The sequence below is a fragment of the Hemibagrus wyckioides genome, linkage group LG07 (genome assembly GCF_019097595.1).
Source record: "Hemibagrus wyckioides isolate EC202008001 linkage group LG07, SWU_Hwy_1.0, whole genome shotgun sequence".
Classification (NCBI taxonomy): domain Eukaryota; kingdom Metazoa; phylum Chordata; class Actinopteri; order Siluriformes; family Bagridae; genus Hemibagrus; species Hemibagrus wyckioides.
In genome coordinates, this window is record NC_080716.1 from 10804610 (window position 1) to 10829045 (window position 24436).

General features: G+C 38.8%; 1 protein-coding gene across 5 annotated transcripts in view; it reads right to left on the bottom strand.

Annotated features, from left to right (window-relative positions):
* Positions 1–24436, bottom strand: part of smarcd3b (SWI/SNF related, matrix associated, actin dependent regulator of chromatin, subfamily d, member 3b) — a 49061-nt gene that overhangs the window by 17978 nt on the left and 6647 nt on the right. For 2 of the 5 annotated variants that reach the window (XM_058394926.1, XM_058394925.1), the window contains exons 1-2: positions 11542–11739; positions 4457–4671 (exon numbers count right to left, since the gene is read on the bottom strand). In XM_058394926.1, the coding sequence (XP_058250909.1) occupies positions 4457–4671; positions 11542–11619 (293 nt within the window). In that variant the 5' untranslated portion in view covers positions 11620–11739. Of the gene's footprint in view, positions 1–4456; positions 4672–11541; positions 11740–24436 lie in introns of those variants that run through there. The other 3 variants (XM_058394929.1, XM_058394930.1, XM_058394927.1) reach the window with 3 other exon arrangements.

The following is a 24436-nucleotide window of genomic DNA, read 5'->3' on the forward strand; positions in this document are numbered from 1 at the left end:
CAGAAGCTCGGAGAGGAGATCACACATTATGACATAATTTCTCAGTGGAACTTCTGTTAGCGGTCAGTGTTATTTTTGAATTCTGTCGTAATGAGTTACCAACACGTCTGAGGGAAATGCGATTGTTTGTGAATATATTCTCTCATTTCCACTATTCTGCTGCTGTTACAATCAATTCAGAATATATTTAATATCAAAATCATTAGCTAGGTTATGCTCCAATGTGTTCCAATTGAACGACAAATACAGCTCTGGAAAAAAATAAAAGACCACTGCCCAAGCTCCAGATTTGAACCCTATTGAAAACCTCTGGAATGTCATCAAGAGGAAGATGATGGTCACAAATCATCAAGTAAAGCTGAGCTGATGCTTTTTTTGTAAAAAGAGTGGTATAAAGTTCCCCAACAGCAATGTGAAAAACTGATGGAGAGCATGGAGCCAAAACGCATGCAAATCGGGGTTATTCCACCAAATACTGATTTCTTAATGTTATTTAGCCAAAGCATTAACACAATTTGTTTACAAATTATTTGCATTTTGTTTTATTTGAGTTATTAAAGCTCTGCAGATACTGCATGATCTTGGGTTATTTTGATGTGTTGTCATTTCCTTTAAATATACACTCTAAATAACAATAGTTATATTTTGGATTTATTTGTTTATTTATTTGGTCTCTTATGTTTTTCCAGAGCTGTATATTCTATCTCAAAATGCATATTCTCCAGTTCCATCTGAGGTATTGGGCATTTGCTCAACACCTGTCAGCCAATCAGAAACACACAGTTGTGGCTGCAACTAGAACGTAGAGGCTGCTAATGCATGCTAATGTTACACAGAAGAGAGTGTGAGTGGATTGATGAAACCGAGCGAGCATAAGTGGGGAATAAGAAGAAGAACAAGTGAGACAGAGTGAGTCAACTAATAAGTAACAGATACCCTGACATGATAAAGTGTAGAAGGCTGGAAACAGCAGTAAACAGTGCTTGGAACATGAAACACAATAGACAGTGTGTTCCAAATCACACACTTATACACTGTTTTGTTAAATAGTATGGATGGTGTGTTCAGGTCCTTGGATGATGCATTTAATCACCAATCTTACACACTTCATGCACTCAACACTTGCAGCTTTGTTGACGTAGAGGAAGAGGGGCGGAGTTACCAGTCGCTGATACTGAAGGAAGAAAAATGAGCAGGACATCTTGCAAATGTTAAAGATCGCTCACATTGTGCTAGTTATTGTTCATTTTAAAAATTCACGGTATTGAAGTTAGTGTCGTTACATTAAATGAATTTGAAATCATTTGTCATTGACTGGGAAATGGCTTATACGTCCTGTTAGAAATAGTAAAAAAAATCAATAGTGTTTTACTTGAGACGTGTAAAATTCATACACGAGATGAATGCATAGTGTATAGTGCGTCATTTGGAAATGTTTCACAAAACACTGTAAACTGATACTGACAAACTGGTGGGATGAAAAGAGTACAGCAATATAACTATGTAGGGATAATAGATTTTATAAATATAATAAGGCTGGTAAAAGACAGTAGTATCGAGTGGGGGACGGTTTTCAATTTAGCTTTGAAAGAAGAGATAAAATGTAATAGAGAGTTCAAGAGTTTGAAGGTCATAAAACTTAATGAGATTTCAGCGAAGGAACAGTGTTTGAAACAGATTTAGAACTAGAGGAGCTAAGTGCACATGTAAGGTTGTAGAGGTGGAGATGAACTATAGACTACAGACTATGTAATGCTTTGAAAGTGGTACGCCTACGTTTATATATTAAATGCAAGGAAAAAACTTGTGGATGATAAAATATATAAATATATCTTATATCAAGTGAACAACTTGTAAAGAACTGATGATTAGACCATCAAAGAAATCAGAACATATAAGAAAGAAAGAAAGAAAGAAAGAAAGAAATCATATATATATATATATATATATATATATATATATATATATATATATATATATATATATATATATATATATATATATATATATACAGCTATTATTATTTTTGGGGAACTAAATATAGATTGGAAATATAGATCGGATTATTGGTATTTAGCAATGGTATTTCATTCATTTCAATTTTGATGGACACAAATAATACCTAACTCATATGGTGTGTTATACTGTGGAAGACATTTCTAGTTTGGCTCAATCTATCCTCTTAGGGAGAAGAGTCACTGAGTCACCCCAGTGCACTGGGAGAAGAGCCCCAGTGCACTGAAGCCGTTTTACCAGCTTGTGGTCACCCAAGACGTATCAAACGAAGAAACAGAACATTTCAGACAGACGTTCTACATCAGTAATGCTTTCATATATCCAGTGACTAACCTATCATCATGGATGTGTTGTTAACTTATAATTTACTTTGTTCGTTATACTTTATAGAAAACTGGTTACCAACAACAGCAGTGAATAATTACATGTTGCATTCCCATCCCTGTCACTAGTATAGATATGAGTATAAAATGGAACAGTGCACCATATGAAAGCCAAGTATGACTATGGTGGTTTACACACTGGTCACAGTTGCTGTGGTCTGAATCGGAGTGTGATTTTTCACAGTCTCCCCGCAGCATAGGCTTGGTTTCAGGCTCATTTGATTCTATTTAACTTTGGTGCGCTTGTATTCATCTAACATCATCACAAACACACATGGAGAATACAACACAGCTCACCATATATATTTTTTTGTTTTTAATTATTCTGGAGGTTTCTCACCTCTCAATAGAAAAAGCTTTTATTTGTCACATATACATTACGGCACAGTGAAATTCTTTCTTCACATATCCCAGCCTTGGAGGTTGGGTTCAGAGCACAGGGTCAGCTACCTGGATACAGCACCCCTGGAGCAGAGAGGGTTAAAGGCCTTGGTAGTGGTGGGGCTTGAACCCCTGATCATCTGGTCAACGACCCAGAGCGTTAACCACTTGAGCCACCACTGCCTCAATGTTCCACTGTCACTCATGATGCATGTGTGCCATTGAAACTAATGAAATCATCGTCAGCTAAAACACATGCACTGGTTAAATGACTTCCTGAACAAGTGCAGACCTGAGTACGAGATTCGTTCACATTCATGGGACTCGCAGCACAGTTCCAGTGCAACTGAATGCACACCACTTCTTGCAGGTAGTCTCGGGTTTAGTATCATGCTGGTCCATATGACGAAGCTTTCACTTATCACTGCTCTGTTTCAGACTAAACGCTAATAGGAAAGCCCTCTAAGAAGACATTTAAGTATTTCTCTGGGGTGAACACTATGCTTATGGGTTATGCATGAGGTTAGCATGAAACTAAGGACTTGTCTCAAGGATAATTCGCAACTTGGTGATGCAGGCAAAGTGAAAATGTCTCATACAGCTACCACTTACCAATCGAAAAAGTGAGTACAGTGTGCATTTTTACTATTATCACAACAGCTTCAGTCACTCACATAAATAAATGAACATCTAGGAGCCTGTGTGAGATGAGGTGTGATTCAAAAGGAAACTAGCTAGCTATGCTAGACACTACGCTAATGAAACATTTACATGGTAACAAAAAAATATTTCCTTTTTACCCACATTCTCATATATTCTCAGACTTTTCAGCCTCAAACAGTCTATTTCCTGCTAGTCGTCTGTGACTGGAAACAACAATAACAAAACCATGACAAAAAGCTAGCTAATCAGCTAGTTGCCTGTGAATAGAACCTGCAGGCATTTATAAATGACTTTTTAAATATAATTTAAAAACACCAAGCAATAATTATCCTTCACCTAATACCTCTCCCCAAAACCTACACCTACTGGATTTATATTGAAAAAATAATTAACTTTATTCCTTCTCAAGATAGGACGCAGGTTAGCATTTTTCAACTCTGTAACAATTTCATCAATGTTATAAATAAGTACAATATAAATCACACTGTTTTTTTGTTTTTTTTTTACTTAAGGTTTTTAGGAGACACAACACTGCGCAGTTTTAGACAAAATGATATGAGCAATATGTGCACACAAAGAAAAATAAAAGACAACCATGTGTGAGATGTTTCAGCTTGTGGCTTTTCGGTCATTCATGCTAGATCCAGCTGTTGTGATAACGTAGCTCAGACTATTGTGACTGCTCAGAGTATACATAAAGCTGCGCTGTGTGTTTTACCAGAACTTGGATATGTAAGTGCTAATAATTAATAAAAAATTAAACAACTTATTACACGATTATTTCCAGGTCACCTGCGCAGACACCACAGTGGTACTCGAATAAGCCTTCACTGACTACCGCTTACAGACCCAGCAACAGCCCCGAGCCGTTGCTGCGGTAACAGCTTACTTCTCTGTTGTCTTGGTAACAGCTTCAAGGCTACAACCAGGCATTAGTAGTCATAGTGACATATCTCAGGGTGTCCCGGATTTATCTGTGGTTTCAGTCAAATGATGTAAGTCATGACACTCACTTCCTGTTTCTGTTCTGTACTGTTTGCTGCTGTTGTTGCTGCTGCTGCTGCTGTTGGATGTGTTGTTGTGAAGGGGCGGGACGTTTGCGGTTGGCCTCCATCGTTGGGTTGTTGAGCCCAGGCCGAACAGCGGAGTTTCCTCCATATGGTGGGCCTGGAGGACCCATTGGCGCCCCCTGATGGGGCATCCGGGGTCCTGATGGCATACCGGGACGCTACAGAGAGGGAAGAAATATGTGATGAGAGACAGCAAGGAAAAAAAAAAGCTAACATTTCTTTCTCTGAGAATAAACATCCTTACAGTGTATTGACTTGAGACTGCAAGATACTGCCTACGTGATACATAAAATGTCAGCGGTATGGTGGTGCAGACTTTGAAACAAGCTACATGTGTTTATGCATCAAATACCTTAGTAGATATGATAAATCCAGGGTTCAGGGCTTCTAAAACTTATCTGCCCCATACTATTACTTAAGAGGTGAAGAGGTTGAGTTGCTGCTATGGATAACCTGAGACTATAAAATAGTTTGTTTGGAGTTGAATGGGTCACATGATTGCATCATTTAAAAATAAAAATACGTCATTGTTTTTTGAATATCTCCATTTTCTCAGTCCAGACTACTACATCTTTTCCAAATTTATCTGCTTAACTATCTCTGTGGATGAAAAAACCAAAACAGAGAAAGAAATGTATTTTCAAAATTCAGCCCCAGTATCGCATTAATGCGTTCCCAATTTCCTTCCTACTAAAATATAAACCTGTCTTTAGCAAAGTTTCCTATAAAAATGCTTTTAGTTAAATGTTCTTGTGTTGAGGGAATGGCTCTCACAGCAGCTGCTACCACCACCCAATGACAATAATCCATGAACTTGTAGCAGATTCCAATAAAAGGCAACTGTCTATCTGTAAAACAAAGCGAGTGCTGTTACCCTGCACAGCTGAACCAATAAAGAACCAAGCGACATAACAAAGTAAAAAGAGTCTTAACACCAATCCACCTGTGTCAGCCACTCACCAAGGAACAGCTGGTGTGTGTGTGTGTGGATCAGTAAAAACGTATGAAATGGTTCACGTCTCAAAAGGTTTTCTTTGTGCAACTGAATTTAGTCTAAATGAATTCCACATATTTGTAAAGACAGGATGTTCAAAGCAGGACTGATTTCCTTCAGAGCTAGTCACTGTTAAAATCCAATACTTTTATGGGATAAAACAAGACGTATATTGGATTTGACCCAGTCATTTGGTCAAGCAAATTTTTTTCCCTTCCTGAATTTTATTGACAGATTCCTGTTACACCCTATTAGCAGCTTGTAACCATAGACTTTGCTGGGGTACGACTACATTAGTAACGAAATCTAACAAAAACAATGTCAAGAGGATTGCAAACTTGACTTCCGCTATAGAGAACCATTAGAGTTAATATATCCGACAACATATAGTCTCCTTTTTCAGCCTTTGTATGGAAAACAAGGTCACCATCGTGCATGCAGTTTTTTGACGTATGAACACTGTCAACTCCAATCCCCTCTTTTCCTTCTCTCAATCTCCACAATATATCATACAACAATATTGTTCTGTGCATCATAGACACACTGCCTGCATTGCTTATGCTTTAAATTTGCACAAATGTATTAGATAATTTTTTTTGCTACAAAACACAAAATCTTCTCTACTTGTATGAGGAGTATTTTTATACAAGCCCAATATGGCATAAAAACTATGACCCTGGCAACCCTGTCATTAACTGTCCTGTCCACTGTTCCTCCCCTGAGCATGAGGCAGCCTGATTTTTGCCTCTGTGGATGTCTATTAGCACTTGTAATTCCCATGTTGTGTAAATAATATCTCTATGGAGCTAGTTGTGTCTAGGTTTTACTGGAAGAATAAAAACAAACAGCTGGAAAACGCTGAGTGACAACAACCAATCGTAACATCTGAGCGTATATGATGAAAGTGCAGTCATAATATTTATAAGAACTTAATAACAGGACTGCATTTGAAATGTCATTTTAGGATGCCATCTCTTTGATTTCAAGATACATCACCTCCCATGAACCGTAAATAGCCACAGAATCACAAGTAGCCCATAAAAACGGCAAGCGACACCTCCTCCAATCAACTCCACCCTCACTAACACCTATTTTACCATTCAAGGCGCTGCTTTGGTGCTACAAGGTGAAGGACTGTTGCTTTCACCTTGTGGCCTTAATGTGGGAAAGGACTGTTCTCTTTAGCTATGCAGGAAGTGTTCCCATTGAACCCTAGGAGTGAAGGAATGTGCTTTGAATGTAAGAACGTCACCCTAATCGCCTGATCTTAAAGCCTGGGTTTGTGCTTTCTGTCATAATGTTAGCATCTCAGTATGTGTGTGTGTGTGAAAGAGTGACTAGGGTGGGTTAAATTGTCTACACTGGAGTGACAACAAGGTGACATGGTGACACTTTTCACAGGAGCCTTTCCTTTGATGACACGCTGGATCCTCTTCCTCTTCCAATCTGTTTCAAAATGTGTTGCTTTGTGCACAGTACAGTGTGTGGGTGAGTGTTTTTTTTCTGGAATCTAGCAAGCTTCTGGACTCTACACTGTTGCAAAATAAGAGCAAATGAAGCAGGGAGGCTTTGGGGATGAGTTGCAAAATGAGACCCAGAGACATACATTGTTTTTTAGTGGCGACAGGAAAATGCAGTAACACATGAGGAACTGAAGCTGGCTACGGTAACTTTAGACGCAAATGAATGTTCTGACCTCCGGAGAAGCATCTAAATGAATATCCATTTCTCATGAAAGCAGCTGGAAGAGTGCAGTAATGTTTTTAGGATCTCTTAGGGACTAACAATGTACCAGCACGATTGTTCACTATGTCACAAACAATAATTATTCTATATAATTTTGTATCAGATGGCGAGGGAATCTGTAGCTCTGCTGATGTTGTCCTTCGCTTCAGCTTACTCCTTTCTCAGTTCTTGCTGTCTGATGGGCAGCTGGTTGTTGCTGTCACTCACGGCTTTGGAACAGGTGTCTGATCTTTCTGGTTACTGCTGTGCTGCTTTTATTATCCATTTCAAAGAAGATCAATGGCCAGACTAAGCTAGGAATAATCCACCGGCTAGCTAAACGGGGAAAATCACAGTTTGGGGCTTTCTGTCAAAAAATCCTCTAATTACTATAGCAAGAGTTTGATCTTTTAGTCCATTTGAATCTAACCCTGTTTTCCACCTCGGTACAGTTCGTTTCCGTTGTCGTATTTCGGACAAACGAATGAAAGGGTGGAAAGTGTGAAACCAAACCAAAGCCAACAGCAAACAAACCATCAATTTCAGTCTTGGGGAAAAACGGACTAACAAGCTCACATTGTGTGTGTATCAGCACCAAAAATGCTTCTCTGCTTTATGCCTCTAAGTCCACTGAGTACGTATTTCAGTGAACATGTGTGTACAATACAGTAGTGACCTTCACAGTGTGTGTTGGATTAAATGTGCGTATCAGTTCTCATCATTATGCTTCATAGAACTGAAATGTGATCTGCCTTAATCCTCAGTTCTTAATGAAAACTGTGCTGTAATGCAGTTCCAGACAATCCACTACTGAATACCAGTACGCTAATCTGGAAATAGCGTTAACTACATAACTCTCTCAGATAAAGGTTCTTTGGACGGCTGATGGTTCTTCTTACATTTTGGAATAGTTTCTATTTGGAACGTTTTTTTAACAAAGAGGAATTTCTCTTTAGTACCTTCTTCTCTTAATATGCACCACTTGTCTTGAGCAAAATTTCCTACATTAACCTACATTATTGAAAACGGTTCAATAATGCACGAATTCAAGCTTCAGTCTAGCAATAAACTGACATTTCAAAAATCACTGATACCCGAGTTGAGACAGGAAGGCAGACGTTGAGGTAAAATGGCTCTATTTCAAATATTTTCTGACTAGTTTGTCAGAAAGCCCCAGTGTGGATTTGAACGTCAGAAAGACTGACAGCATTTGTGCTATCAGTCAACTGAATGACAAGCTACTGCAGATGAATCTAGGCAATAAACAACTCCCAGCCTCCAGCTTGGTCATGTCTCTAGCCTAAGTTCCTGTTTTTGTCATTATTCGGAGAGCTGATGGCTATTTAAACAAACCTTCCAAGTAAAAAAAAAAAAAAGAAAAAAAAAAGTCCTCGCTCATGGTTACATTTCTTTCTGTGCAAATGTAACAGGCTGAATAAATGGAACAAATGTCAAAACTTGAAACTCGGTTTGCTTCAAGCTGAATGTTGCAATGGCACATAAAAAATAAAAAAAAATAATAAAAAAAAACCTTGACAGATCCATAGTAGCTCGCTGGTTTACCTCGGATTGCCTTTATATTGGAGATATGAATGCATTATCTGGAACAGATCATTTGCTCTGAAAAGGATATAATACAGACAGAAGCAGCAGGAGAATTACGTGCCTGAAAGGTCTGTTCCAGACTAGAGGTGTGCAACAAGAAAGTCATGTTTACTTTCACATGGTCAGCACAATAATGTGACCCTGACCCTAATGTAACCATCCTTAGTAACTGCCTGGTCAGGGACGAGGTGGATTACATTACAAGTTTGTTTACATTTTGGGAAATAGAACTAAATTTGTTTGAAAATGATGCAAGCAGGAACACACGCACATACAAAATAACTGTGTGAGCAGGATTAAAAATAAATACAGTCGTTTTGTGACCAATTATGACCTGGAGTACAGTGCCCATGCTGACGGTGCTGGCATATCTACATTTTTTCATGTTTTCAGGGTTCTGGGATTTCCATTAAACCAGCGTCTGTTTTAAGTCTGAATACAGATACGCAGCTTGATATTTGAAGATATCGATATAGTCGGTGTCCCTGTGTTACACCCCTTACGTTATATGTACCAGGGCAAGGATATGACCATCCACAAACCCAAATACAATTGAAATGTATTATCTTTATGCAACAGATAAACATGCCTAAATGTTAACTAAGCTGATTCTAATCATGTACTCTCCCTCCACTTCATGCTTGCCATGCTAGAGTATACACCCGTCATGTGGTCACGGTGCTTTTGTAGTGTTAGTCTTTAGGTCTAAATGAATGGGAAAGCCTGCTAGCAGCAGAGTGAAATGACCCTCAGGTCATCTTTATTTATCCACAGAGTTAAACAGTACAAGCCGGTCTGTCATTAACCAACACACTGTGTGTATCTACTTTGAGAAAGGGAAAGCAAGTGAACAACTTTCCCTGTCTATGATGACTAATACACTAGATAAAAGATTTCCAACAACATCTAGGCAATCGAAACAATGCTGCAGTGACAGGAGGGCATTTTGCTAAGATAAATAGTATAAGATCAAATCAGCCAAGAACACGTACAACCTGAACGAGCAATGATCTACAAGCCACATCATTACTGGACTCCTCAATAAGAGATTTATACTGGAACTAAACAGGCTGCTCTTTTCTATTCATGCTAAATCCTATTCAAATCATCTCTATTGCGAACCTTGGTACGCACACTCTGTTCCTCACCTTGGAAACAAGGCTAAACCTCTGCATTCTTCCAACTCCAAACATTTTCATCCAAAGTGGAGATAACAACAATAGCGGTCCAAATAAATCTGCTTATACGTGTAGGCTCAAATACGGTGGTGTGATTAAAGATCTCAGGAAACGGGCTGGTGAGATCCAGAATAAATGGATGAAGACAAGGAGAGAGCTGTGATAAAGGTGAGAGTGTTGGAGGTGCAAAAAGGTGGATAGCGAGCGCGAGAAGAGGAGAGGTGACGAGACGAGCGGAAACATTTGGCCAGGAAGAATGAGAGCCTCGTCAAGGTTAATTAGTCTGCAGAGACGTATGCGATTGTTTCCATCATTCATCACCCAAACTCAGCTTTTAGTTCTCCTTTCTCCTTACTGCCTGCTGCCTACACACTCAATGGCTTTATTAGACATTCAGGGCCAGAGCTATATTACTATATTAGTATTCTGGCTTGCAAAAAGTAATGGCTGATTAAATAGCACTGGAACTCAACGTAGCAGCTTAGAAGAGTTATTTGCGCTTCTACAAAAGCCTTTAACGGCAAAACCACAACATTGCTGGCAACAGACAACACGCAGAACTTCGCCACACACTAAAATGTAATCACTAAAAGCATCTGAAATCCAACCAAAAAAGGACAAATGAGAACTGTTCCTGTTTCTGCCCGAGGGAAAAAAAAAAGCTGATAGGGTCTGAAACTAAACTGAATGAAAGGCTGTGTATTTTTTTAAATATCGCTTTATTTATCACTTTATCTATTATTTATTGAATAATATGCAAAAATTCAAAGTAAAGTAAAGTGAACATGTGTTACGGCTCTATGAATTTCACATTCAGGCTCATCAGGTCAAATCGGGAATGCCTACAAACAAGCAGTTGAAAGAGAGCTTGGGTTATCTGGGTTCCTACATTCTGATGTTCTTCTCTAGACAAAGCACTAGCTATCATAAATAAACCATTGCACAGTGAAGATGTATGTATGTGAACAAAAGGCACACAGAGTGACTCTGAAATAAGATCTTAGATTTCATTCTGACATGCCATTTGAGAAAGTGATTAAGTTCCATGTGAAGGCGTAAAGAGAAAATCTGGAAACGTGTCAGTTTCTTTGCACGATATGTCAGAATCCGTATGGCAGATCCTTAAATGTTATTCATGCAGCTATTCATGTGGTCAGAGGAGTTAAAATAAGGTCAAGCCCCCATGTAGGCTGAAGGAAAGCGTTGTTCTGAATGGAAACACTCATCATTTCAGCCTCTGCATCCGTCCTTTATTGACTAAAGCCTAGCTCTTGCCTTCCCCCCTTTTTTCTTCACGGCTCCAGCTTACATTTCTGTACACAAATGCATGCTTGCCTCGTTCATTTCCCTTGACTTCCCTTTCTCTGTGCTTTAAAAAGAAAGAGCGGCGTGTAACTGGGAGCCTGAGGACTGGAAATAACCTTCACATGAATGGCTATCCCAGCTATTACACACACATAAACGGCTGTCGCTGCATTCTCACACACACACACATACACACACACACACACACACAGCGTACTCACCACTCCATGGACGAGGAACTCGAACAGTTTGCTCTTGGTGGCTTTGCGTGCCCCTCCAGCCGTCTCCTCCGAAGCCATTTCCCTACAGCTCCACTCTCTGCTCCCTCGCTCTGCCTCTCCTCCGTCTCTCCTCCTATTTCTTTTGTCTTTCCCTCTCTCCCTCAGCTCTCTTCCTCTTCACCCTCCGTTCACCTCCTCGCCCCCCTCCCTCCTCCTCCTCCTACTCCTCCTTCTCCTCCTCCTCCTCCCCTGCTCCTCACTTCCTTCGCTTTGTGCCCTCCTCTCCTTAACTCCTGCTCCTCTCGGGCTCTCCTCCTCTGTTAAGTTGGAACATGCGCTCTCTCATATACAGACACACACTGACACACACTGACACACACACACGCGCACACACTCGTGTTTGGTTGAGTTGTCTTTCAGAAGCCCGGCTCATAGGGAACGTAGGGGGTTGAGAGTTGGGGGTCTTCTAGGGGGGTTCCCGCTGGTCTTCCATGCCTGCCCCAAATACCCCTAATACAACCCCCCACCTCTCCCAACACACACACACGCACACACACAAACACACACACACACACACACTACCTCTCTCACATACACATGCTATCTCAGACTCCTGCAGCTGTTGCATTCCAACAACTATGATAAGGGAACACTGCTGTGGTGTCCTTTACTGCTAGTCAGCTTCTCCCTCCACACACACACACACACACACACACACACACACACACACACACACACACAGAGCCATTTCGTTCATTCAGTTCAATATTTGACTCATTCACATGCTGCTCATTTAAATGAACACTATTCATGGGGAAGACCTGAACTGGAAACAGTTGTTGTTTATAAGATCTGACATATTAAATTAATCCTTATATACAGACCTCAGACCTACACCTCTACCTCTTTTTTAACTTTTATTTTATTTTTTTAAGTTGGGCCCCTGACTCCTTGGTATTCCTCATTTAGTGATGGTACTATAAGCAGCTATAAGGAATAATCCACAATGCAGACGTGCGTTATCACTCAGCAATGGTTTATTTTCTTACAGCAGCACAACCTGGTGCATTTTATTGCTCTTATACCACAGAAATTGGCCAGAAATGTATGAATGAATGACACTTTCTACTCGTCAGGAAAGTTTCCTCAACTCTGAGTTACATACAACATGGCTGCTCACAGCATCAACAGCAATTTTAAACGAATTACGATGCTCGAATAATACATAGCTATATCAGCTTGTTAAATCTACTAACATTGTAGAGTTTGCTCTAGCGAGGAGGTACAATCATACAATCATACATCTCTGATATTAGTGTAAGGTTTGCTTGATTGCTGTTCACAAAAGACAAAAATAGATGTGGATATATGCTTTTTTCCCCAACTTGTAGCTGGAGATGTTGTGGACCGGCCGCCATACTAGTCCCTCTGAATGAGCTGTTACTATAGAAACAATAAACTATTACAAAATGTCCATATGATTTGAATTACAGCCGAAACTAGTCAGAGCTAAAGACATTAACCAGTGCTGTGTGTTCAGTCATTTGGCAAAATAATCAGAAATACGCTAATAATTTGATATTGCCAATAAAATGATTATTTTTTACCCTTTTACTACACCTAATGAGTTGCTAATACTAAGACAGGTCTTCTCAACCGATTTGCAGCTAGTGGCCTCTTTACCTTTGAGATTTATTAGATAAAATACTTATTTTTATTCAAGCACGTTAATGAGAGTTACCAACTCCTATTTTATTTTATTCATCTACTTATTTTATTTTATTTTATCCGTATTATTACATCTAAATGATGCGTCTGGTTTTGAGAAGCTCTCAGTCAAAGGAACCGGAGGTGGGATTTTCAGAGGATGGATGTGATCTGAAGGTGGAATGTGACTAGCAGGAGTTGTTACTATTTAACACTTCTGTGTTGAAAGCTTTACTTGGCTAAAACACGGTGTATCCGTTTCCCCACTCCGGCACTAATATCCATGTGGAACAGAAGAATGAAGAGAAGAGAAGTATGAACACAGAGGAACAGCCAGTGCACAGCCAGTGCTCAGCTCCAGACGCATTCTTCATTGCCCAGTTGCCCATTAACTAGAATGTGTCGACGTTTTAACAATCTTATTGCACCCTTCACACGTCTTCAACCACAGTGAATTATTCATGAGTGCATCTGAATGTTTGAGTGCGGTTAGCATTTTGACTGGTGACGAGAAGCCTCACTGGTGTTAAGTAACGTGCTTTGTAATGACATCAGTCATGAGTAATGATGTAAGTCAGCGTTTCACACACTGAGTAATATTACTACTGTTGCTATTTCACCACCTTTAACTTTTAGACCTATATTCTGCTACTCTAACACCATCTCCCACTACAAACACTCCGCAGTCCCTTAACCTTCAATAACTATTCACCCTGTTATGCTTCAGAACAGTGAAGTACCTAGTCATATGATCATATAGTGTTCATTTACAGTTACTGACTAGCCCATATGTTGCTGTACTCAATTTGTCAGTTTTTCTCTATTCCATCTGTTAATCGCAAAGCAATACCACTGAACAGATGTTATTTAGGTCTCAGTCCATCAGTAACACAAAACTGCTAGAGTATCTAAGTGCTGATATGACTGCTGCAGGCACACCGGCATTGTTGACGTTCTTGCTAGCTAGCAAAACATGGTGATAGCAGTACAGCTGCCTAGTTAATTTAACTCACATCTATTGTGATTCTTTTGAATAATGAATCCATTATTTTTTTAAAGCCCACGTTTAGTTATAGGAACACATTTTTGTCAGTCTAGTGAGACAAAGTTCATGTGTTGAATGGAGTTGTAATATTAGCAAGTAGCTAACTGGATAGCTATACACAGTAACTACTGCATCAATAAACTTCACACAGGCAAAGCAAACAAGCGAAAAAGAAGGGATGTGTGTTATTTTTTCATTCATATTCATTCATAGAAAATTAAAGTTCAAATTACTACCAAACTACCAAAACATTGCTAAAAGAATTTGTCTAAAACCAAATATTAATGAAAAAACATTTTAATGACACTTTTAAGCATTTTGAAACAACTGTATGTAAATTCATTAAACAGACAGAATCTTTCATTTCTATATGTTTTTGGTACACGATATGTCTCCTGATTTAGCTGACTTGAATCATGACGGGGAAAAAATGGATTTATTTTGGAGTTGGTTGAAAAAATGAGTCGTAAAATGATTTTTTATTATATATATATATATCTTTGTTACATCTAACATAACTCTATACTAATGCTTAAAGATGAGACTCATAATAAATCCTAATTATTCTACTAAACAGAAATATATAAGCACAGCACACATTTATATAATACACACGCAAAATCCAGGGTGAAAGAAACTCAGATTGGAAAGTCTTGCTGGGAGAAATGAACGAATTTATCTGCAAGAGGGAGAGATTTGACTCAACAGCTCCATCTTTTGAAAAAGAAACGACTTACAAGGAACACAGCACTGAATCCTCTGCTATAATGCAGATATATAATCAAGGATTTTATCTATTTGCTTACTGTGATAGAGATATATGAATGGAAGACAACAGCAAACATTTTATCATCTTTAAAGTGTAATTCATGTGTACGTAGTACATATATCGGGAGTATAGAATAGTATAAATTCTTAGTTTATCTCCTTTTTATCCCCAAATTTCTTATACTGAGGCTTATATTTTCATAAGCATCGCGTCTTTCCTTTTTTTAATAAGACTATATTAAAGTAAGCATGGTATCATTCATGTGTTAAACTACTGCACTGAATATTCATATAAATATTGTGTATTGTGTATATTGGGTATTGTGTATAGTGTATTATTCATATAGACAGACAGGCAGATAGATAGATAGACAGACAGAGAGTTAGATAGATAGATAGATAGATAGATAGATAGATAGATAGATAGATAGATAGATAGATAGATAGATAGATAGATAGATAGACTGTATGGTAATAACCCGTATTTGTTCAGGTTTATTATCTACATGCGACTCATCTTTGCGGTTTGCATACACTATATTCATTCACTATATGTACATTCATTTATTATTACTCTTTGCTTATCTAACATACTATATTTTATTTTTAGCAGTTTTTCCTGGCATCTGTCTAATTCACGGCTTTGCTCACATTTAGCTGTGTTCATGGAGCATCTGCCATTTTCAAATTCCTTCTAGGTGAAATTTTTCTTGCAAATAAAATACTATATATTCTTAAAAGACCTAGCTCTCTGATATTACAAATAAATCAGCTGATACACAACCACACAATCTAGAGAGCAGAACTGAATGTGCATGAAATGCGTCGTGAGTCTCAGTACCCCTGCCGGTGCCCCTCCGTCTCTCTCTCACCCATTGACTGGAAGGACGAGGGGGTGGGGATTTACAACCCCAGCTGCAGTGCTCCAGCCATCCTGCAGAGGTCTGTACATGAGCTAGTCTAATTCCATGATTTTTTTTAGACCTTTTCAGTAAGAAATGCCCTAAGGGCTAAATTTAAGCAGCAGGCTGCCACTATCCTATAATGGTAATAAGATGATAACCACAGAAGGTAGCATAATACATGAGCATCGATGTTTTTATTCCTGTTGGATATAATGAGATGTAGACCACATGTTCTCAACCCTGGTCCATATATATATATATTAATCTTGGACTTTGTTCATAAGTTTATTATTATTATTATTTATTAATATTATTATTATTATTATTATTATTCATTTTACTTTTAACAACATACAGTATATACACCAATCAAGCATAACATTATGACCACTTGCCTAATATTGTGTTGGTTGTCCTTTTGCTGCCAAATAGCCCTGACCCATCATGCACTGTGTATTCTGACACCTTTCTATCAGAACATTCATTAACTTCTTCAGCAATCTGAGCAACAGTAGCTCGTCTGTTGGATCGGATCACACGGGTCAGCCTTCACTCCCCACGTGCATCAATGATTTTTGGCCAGCCATGATCCTGTCACCTGTTCACCACTGTTCCTTCCTTGGATCACGTTTGATAGATACTGACCACTGCAGACCGGGAACACCCCACAAGAAGTGCAGTTTTGGAGATGCTCTGATCCAGTAGTCTAGCCATCACAATTTGGCCCTTGTCAAACTCGCTCAAATCCTTACGCTTGCCCATTTTTCCTGCTTCTAACACATCAACTTTGAGGACAAAATGTTCACTTGCTGCCTAATATATCCCACCCACTAACAGTGCCATGATGAGGAGATTATCAGTCACATTCACTTCATCTGTAACTGCTCATAATGTTATGCCGGTGTGGTGCAGATTTTCATTCCAATCAAGCAGAAGCTACACCTGATTACACCTGTTTAATCAACTGATCTTGGCTTTCAGTAGATTCAGGTGTAGCTTCTGCTCAGGTGAAATGAAAACCTGCTCCCACACCGACCTTTTGTGGATAAGATTTGACACCCCTGGTCACCCCTGGTGTGTGTGTGTGTGTGTGTGTGTGATTGTGTGGGGTTGGCACCCCATCCATGTTGTTCCCCACCTTAAGCCCTGAGTCCATCTAGGATCTCCCTGCAACTCTGTGTAGGATAAGCACTACAGAAAATGGATGGATGGATATACTTAATGAGTCCAATCAGCTAATTCAAGAGATGATTCCAAAAATGATGTACTTATCATAGTGGCACAGCACTGTCTAAGATTTTCACTTAATTGGAGTCTAGTTATCGCATCAGTTGGGCCTTTTAGTGGACCTTGGTTGATTGGGTCCACTAAAACAGATGGCACTTTTACATTACACTGAAATTTCTTAAAGTAATACATCTTGGGGTCTGGTTGATATTTCCTTAATAATCTGAGACACTTCACTTCTAGAGAATAGTGAGAAATTCCTCAGAATTTTCACCTAAACCCACATCTGGCCACACTTCTGCTTCTCAGTGGGTCAAGCCCAGCATTTCTCTGGTGCTGTAAGCCCCATCTGTGGCAAAATGGAGGTAATGAAGCATTATACAGTACAGCGCAGGTGAAATGCTATATTAGGTCAGATAGTTAAAAGTTCCTAAATTGGATTTTGAACCATTAGGTGGTGAATGGACAGCACAGTGCAACTTGGGCGTTTTCCAGTGTATTACATCACTGCAGAGTTAATGGATGCATTAGGCCTCTTTCACAGTAGGTGATTTTTTTTTCCCATTTACAGAAAACATGTTAACTCTATGGTGCTTTTGTGCAAAAAAAAAAAAGTTAAATACGACACACACTATAACCATAACAACCCCCACTAATATCGGATTTTAGAATAATATCAGATTTAGCATCAGTACTAAAGTTTAAATAAAGACTGAGATGATGAGAAAGCTATTCTCTGGAAGCAAAACACAAAATCAGGAGAATTTGAGCTGCTTGTGTGACTTGACTGTATGCTGCACCAGTTTAAGTGGGACATCACATTGTGTAAAGGTGAATGTTCCCAAAATAACCAAGTTGCTATTTTCAGTTACAATGCAATGTTGGAATACAGGCAAGAACATTTTTTAATCATGTCATAAACCTACTTATATTCACTCATTAACAAGACACTTTGTCCTCCGTGTTAAAGGATTTACTCACTTCTTAAATAACTTTTGGCAATGGCATCTGTTCCGATTAAAGAAATGCTGATGGAAGCATGTTTGAGGATTCCCAATAGACTGGATGTAAAAATATGCTCCAGAGATCAAGGAAAATAGGCAAGCGCCCTTAAGTAGAAGGTATTAATCAGACTAACTACACTAAATTAATAATCATAATAATATAATAATCATTTGAATCAAACCGGGGAACGTCACAACAGATGCAGTAATGAACCCACCAATAAAAACTATATGGCCAAATGTTTGTGGACACCTGATTATCCCAGTCATATGTGGTCCTTCCACAAACTCCAGCCATTATTGTATGGATAATTATGTTCCTGTTTGCTATAGTATTATAGTTTCACTATAGTTTCACTAGCATGACAAGCACATATTTATGGACAAAGCAAGGTCCACAGAGACAAGGTTTGCCGATGTCGGAGTAGAAGAAATCAGGTGTCCTACACAGAGCCCTGATCTCAAGCCACATTTGGGTTGAACTGGAACGCTGACTTCACCCCAGGCCTCCTCACCCAACATCAGTGCCTGATCTCACTAATGCTCTAGTGGCTGAATGAACACAAATCTCCAAGATCTAGTGGAAAACCTTCCCAGAAGAGCGGAGGCTCTTACAGCAACTATGGGGAGCTAAATCTTGACATGATGTTCAACAAGCACAAGTAGGTATGCTGGTCTGATGTCCACAAACGTTTGGCTGTACAGTGTAATTATTATCTAACCTGTTAATACCCAGACAGGAACACATCACTCATTACATATCTGAAGCTAAATAAAAATGTGCCTACACTGAACAAGTTAGCAGAGGAAATGGGACAGACTCTGACAATTATTTAACACAGTTGACTATTAATGCAGCCTCCATTTGTAATAGTTATGAGACTGACTAACTGGTTACGTACACTGTGTGTTGCTGCTTTCCAACATAAAGTCCCTTTCACAAATATTGGAACACCACGGGCCATTTTTTGGTATACAAAGACATGTGGATTTGAGATGAAACAATGAATATGAGACAATATTTCAGCTTCAATATTAAACAGATGTGTTAAATAAATTAGAACATGGCACCTTTGGTGGCAGACCACCCAATTTTTAGGTGAGCAAGATTTGCATGAGTATACCTTGCTTGCAATAACTGCATCAAGAAGGTAACCTCACCACTGACATCAGCAAACTGTTACATTCTTCTTCTATGTTGCTTTTCCTGGCTTATACCACAGCTTCTTTCGGTTGGTGTTTGTTAAGGGGTTTCTCCCTTCAGTCTTCTCTTAAGGAGGTGAAATGCTGTTCACTTGGGTTAAGGTGTGGTGATTGACTTGGTCAGTCTAAAACCTTCCACTCTCCCTCACGGTCTGAAATGCTTTGGTGAGCTGATGGTGTGTTTTGAAGCATTGTCTTGCTGCCTGATGAAGTTCTAACCAAATAGACTGGATGTATTTCTGTACAAATTGGCAGACAGAATGTTTCTATAGACTTCTGAATTCATTCTGCTAATAGTATCATCAGTTGCAAGCATTAGCTATGAAACTACCACCACCATGCTTTACCCATGAGCTTGAATGTTTTGGATTTTGAACAGATCTTTGGATCTTGGATCTTTCTCCACACTTGACTTGAGTGACTTGCTTTCCTCCCATCGACGGTTCTCTGGTCTTCATGTTGGTTTATCCTTTTGAACAACAAATGCAGTAGACATTCAGAGCTATTAATTGTTTTAAATGACCAATCTAACAGGACACACCCAGATTACAGGTAAGACCTGACAGTCATATGAAAAATGGGTGGGTTCCAACAAATGGTGCCAAGTTGTTTTAACATCTAGATGTAAATATCAAAGAACTAAATCTGACCTATCTTATAATCTCAAATCCAAATGTCTTAAAAAAGAAAAACAAAAGGATTAGCGTTGATGTTCCAATACTTTTGAAGGGGGTTGTATACTGTATGGTGCAAAAAATCTTAGACACGCTATTTTATTAAATAGTAATTCGGTCACTAAAATTGCACTTTATTCACAATCGTCATACTGTATTTAGATAATTTTCCCTTTTCTAGCTGTACTGTTAAATTCTTTTTAATTGTAATTCTTGGTCTATTTTTATTCTATTTTTATGACACGGACAATCTAAAAAAGCATTTCAAGCGTCATCGGGCATCAAGGCAGGATACACCCTAGACGGAGTGCCAACCCATTGCGGGGCATCATCATGTAATATATTACATAATAAACCACTTTTTGAACAAGAATGTTTCCTTTGGTTATTAGGTATTACCTGAAAAAAAAAAAGTAGAAGCAAGACACCAGAAAAACATGCTTCCTGGTTACACAATTGCTCAATATGACCATATAGTACACAGTTATAGAAGGGAAATTATTTATGATCACATTCTCCGGTGTCATCAAAGATGAGGATGGCTTCCCTTCGGAGTCCGGTTTTCTAACTCACATCCTATCAGGGAGTTTTTCCTCACCACTCTCACCTCAGGCTTGCTTATTAGGCATAAATTGATAAATTTATACATTTAAAATGAATAGATTTTCGTTAAACTGCTTTGTGATAATATCCACTGTTAAAAGTGCAATACAAATAAAACTAAATTGACCTGAAGATGCTTAGAAAAACCTAGTATTCTCATAAAATGATGAGCACTGATACATTTTAAAAAGTGGTGCCATGCCAAATATTGACTTTGTTTAATTTAATGCTGTTTAATTTCTGCTTTTTATGCTCCTTACAGCCAGAACTGGATGTTTCATCTGCACCTTTATGAACTAAACCTCCTTTCAAAGCAATTCGAGATTCCTCTGTCCTTCAGCTCTGTCTCGGCCGAAATCCTTCAGCACTGCTCTCTGACTGGAATCTGATCAGCATCACACAAAGCGAATCCAGATTTTCTATTAAAACGCTGTCGTTTATAGTACAGTATTTTTTCTGTGTGGAAAAAAAAGCACTAGTGTCTGTATACAGTGAGCATGCAAGTGTTCGCACTGTGTGTTGAAAGGTCAGCCTGGATCTTTATAGATTAACGATAAATCACTCTGCTGACGCCATTCCACCTCTATCTCGCTCTCTTTTTCTGGGCAGGGTGGATGAATGGGATATTGAGTGTTTCCGCTCGTAAAAATGGGTCAGCCACAGCGAAAGCCAGACAGTCTGTCTCAGAAGCGATCAACAAGCTGTGGTGCAAGTGGAAGCCAGTCTCCCCTCCCAAACCGCACTGTAAGGCTAGATCAGCAGCCCTCCCCACTCATAACACAGCTCTTAACGGCGCCGGTGGGAAATTATCCCATGCGTTCAGTCGGCCTGCTGTGAACAAATTGTGGGCTGTTTATTTATTGTTTCTTTTGCACGCTCTAAATAAAATCATCATATAATTATACATTACAAAAAAATCTCTCTACATTACACCTAGTCTGTACTGCACTCAGGCTCAAGTCAATACAGATCTATGTTCAATGTGGCTCACTGAAACCACACTGGTGTGAATAAATATTTCGCAGCACCGTGTTGTCCGAGAAGGTTATACAGTAGGCTTCAAAATTATTGGCACCCTTGATAAGGATGGGTATGGAAAAAAAAGGTATTTGTGGTTAATTAGATTAATCTTAATATTAATGCTGCAAATATAATCTAACAATCTAACTGAAGTAAATTTATTCTACACTGAAAAAAGATTTACTTAAAAATAAAGTGATTTCATTGCATCTGCTAAACTTGAACAAGTTACTAATTAGTAGATTGAATGATGTAAAATGTGTGTGATCAGATCACGTAGTATTAAAGTAAACCAATTACACTGAGAAATCTTATGAGGATCTTGAGACTGATGGGAAATATATCTATAGTGTTAAATATGGGCAAATAAAAACATACATGGTAGAATAACACAGTGGCAATGTGTCTGATGCAAAATGCCAGCATTGTGGCTTTGATTCTCAGCTCAGTAATTTTATTCAGGGTTTTTTTTATATTATTTATAAATATTTGTGTTAATGTGACTCAGTTCAATCACACGGAACCGATGTACACACTTAAATTAAACTCATTGAATTTCTATAATTCATACGTGTACATAAGTTTCCAGGCGGCACAGTGGGTTAGTGGTTAGCACGTTTGCCTCACTCCTCCAGCCTCCTGGGTTCCCGTTCATGTTGTCCCTGTGCTTGGTGGGTTTCTTCTGGGTGCTCCGGTTTCCTCCCACAGTCCAAAGACATGCTTCTAGGCTTGGAGTCTAGGCTTCTTGATTGGAGTCTCTAAATTGCCCGTAGTGTGTGATTGTGTGAGTCAATGAGTGTGTGTGTGTATGCCCAGTAATGGGTTGGCACTCCATCCAGGGTGTGTCCTGCCTTGATGCCCGATGACGCCTGAGATAGGCACAGGCTCCCGGTGACCCGAGGATAGATCGGATAAGTGGTACAGACATCAGTTTGGTTGAATTGAGTTAAATTAACAATTATTTTTTGTGCATCCAGCATGATTTGAGTCACATTAACACAACATGAATTCATATCAGAAAATTGTTAAAAAAAAAAAAGCTTGTTGAATTTACTCAATTCGGTCACATGTAACGCATTCGAATGAAATAAATTCAAGTGAGCTTTATTTACAGTGTTAAAAATGATCTAAACAATATTTATTTAACAAACCTTTCTTTTATTTTATATTTTATTTATTTTAACAATATTTTTCTAGCATACTTATCGGCAATCCTGATACGTAGCTGAAATATGTTCCAATTCTATTTTACTCTATTCTCACCTGAGCCCTTAGAAACTGTCAGTGGCTATTACTAGGACACAGAGGTTGAATTCCTTTAGGCTTTCATCAACATGGGGCAGATTACAGAATACACAAAAGAAAAAAGTTAACATTCACAAATTGTGTAGAAACAATTAATGTCCGCCGCTAGGGTAACAATTAAGAGGTCTAAAACGATCAGAGCTGTGAGGAACCTGTCTGGAAGAGGATGCAAGGGTATTTCACCTTTCAGGAAGATGGTTACGAGGCAAAAACTCCTACAAGGAACACGAGTGAGGTTTTTGGCATTAGGCAGACACCCTTACCAAGAGCAACTGCCCAGCAGTGGCAGCTTTGTTGGACATAGGATTCGACCCCACAACCTTCCAATCAGTAGTCCAACACCTTAACAACTAAGCTGCCACTTTCTCCACATTTACAAAGAATGGTGCATTTTGTGTTAAACAAAGTACACAAATCTACAAATCTACCATAAACAACGGCACCTACTGGAGCTCTGATTAGATTATTATATTATGTAGAATCTGTGATGTTATGAAGCTGTTTTTACTCCAAAGGCCCTGGGAACCATGTGTCGTGAACTCCATGAAGCACCAGGAGGTTTTAAACTCAAAAATCTAGCTTCCTCTGCCAAGACGCAATAATAACAGGGCTGTGGTTGGAGCTTTCAGCAGGACAGTGATCCAAAAGATACATCCAAATCCGCACAAAACAGGGTTCAATGACCACACAATCAAGCTTTTGACATGGGCATTCCAGTCCCCTGACCTAAACCCCTGTAAAAACCTGTGGGAAAAGCTGAAGATGAGTGAGGATCTGGAAAGATTTTGTATTGAAGAGTTTCTCAGATTCCTTGCTCTGTATTTTCCAATCTATTCAAGCATTATGGGAGAAGACTGAGTGCTGTTACGTGGCAAAGGGAATTTTTTTATTCATAAAGTAATACAGAGGTGACAATAACACTGACACTTTACTTCAATTAAAGGTTTGATTTCGCTCATTTTCATTGTGATGAATCTAATTATCCTTATTTTCACAACGTCTTTCACCCATTTTCACCAAAGGTGCCAATTACTACCCCGCTGACTGCCTGCATATGAATTGCAATGCTTTTCTAGTTACTCATGCATTTTTATAATTTATTTTTGTAGGTAATAGTACAAAACACCCGTGTAATAGAATATACTAGTGAAATTTCCTAGTAATAAGTGTTTGTTATATATTTAAAGAATGTCATTGATGTCTATGGGAGACCTGCGACTCTTGAAATACATTAACAGCTTGTAAGTACACTGCAAAAAAAAAAAAAATCTGTACTGACGGAAGTTTCCAGGCTTACAAAGACTGGCTTTTCTCTCAAGCTGCCAAAACATTCCAGGCCAGCTAAATACGGAAGTTTAGTATTGTCCACCTCTCTCTCAAAGGAACCTCAGACACAAAAGCCGAGCCTGTTCATTGTAGCGACCCTGTATACGA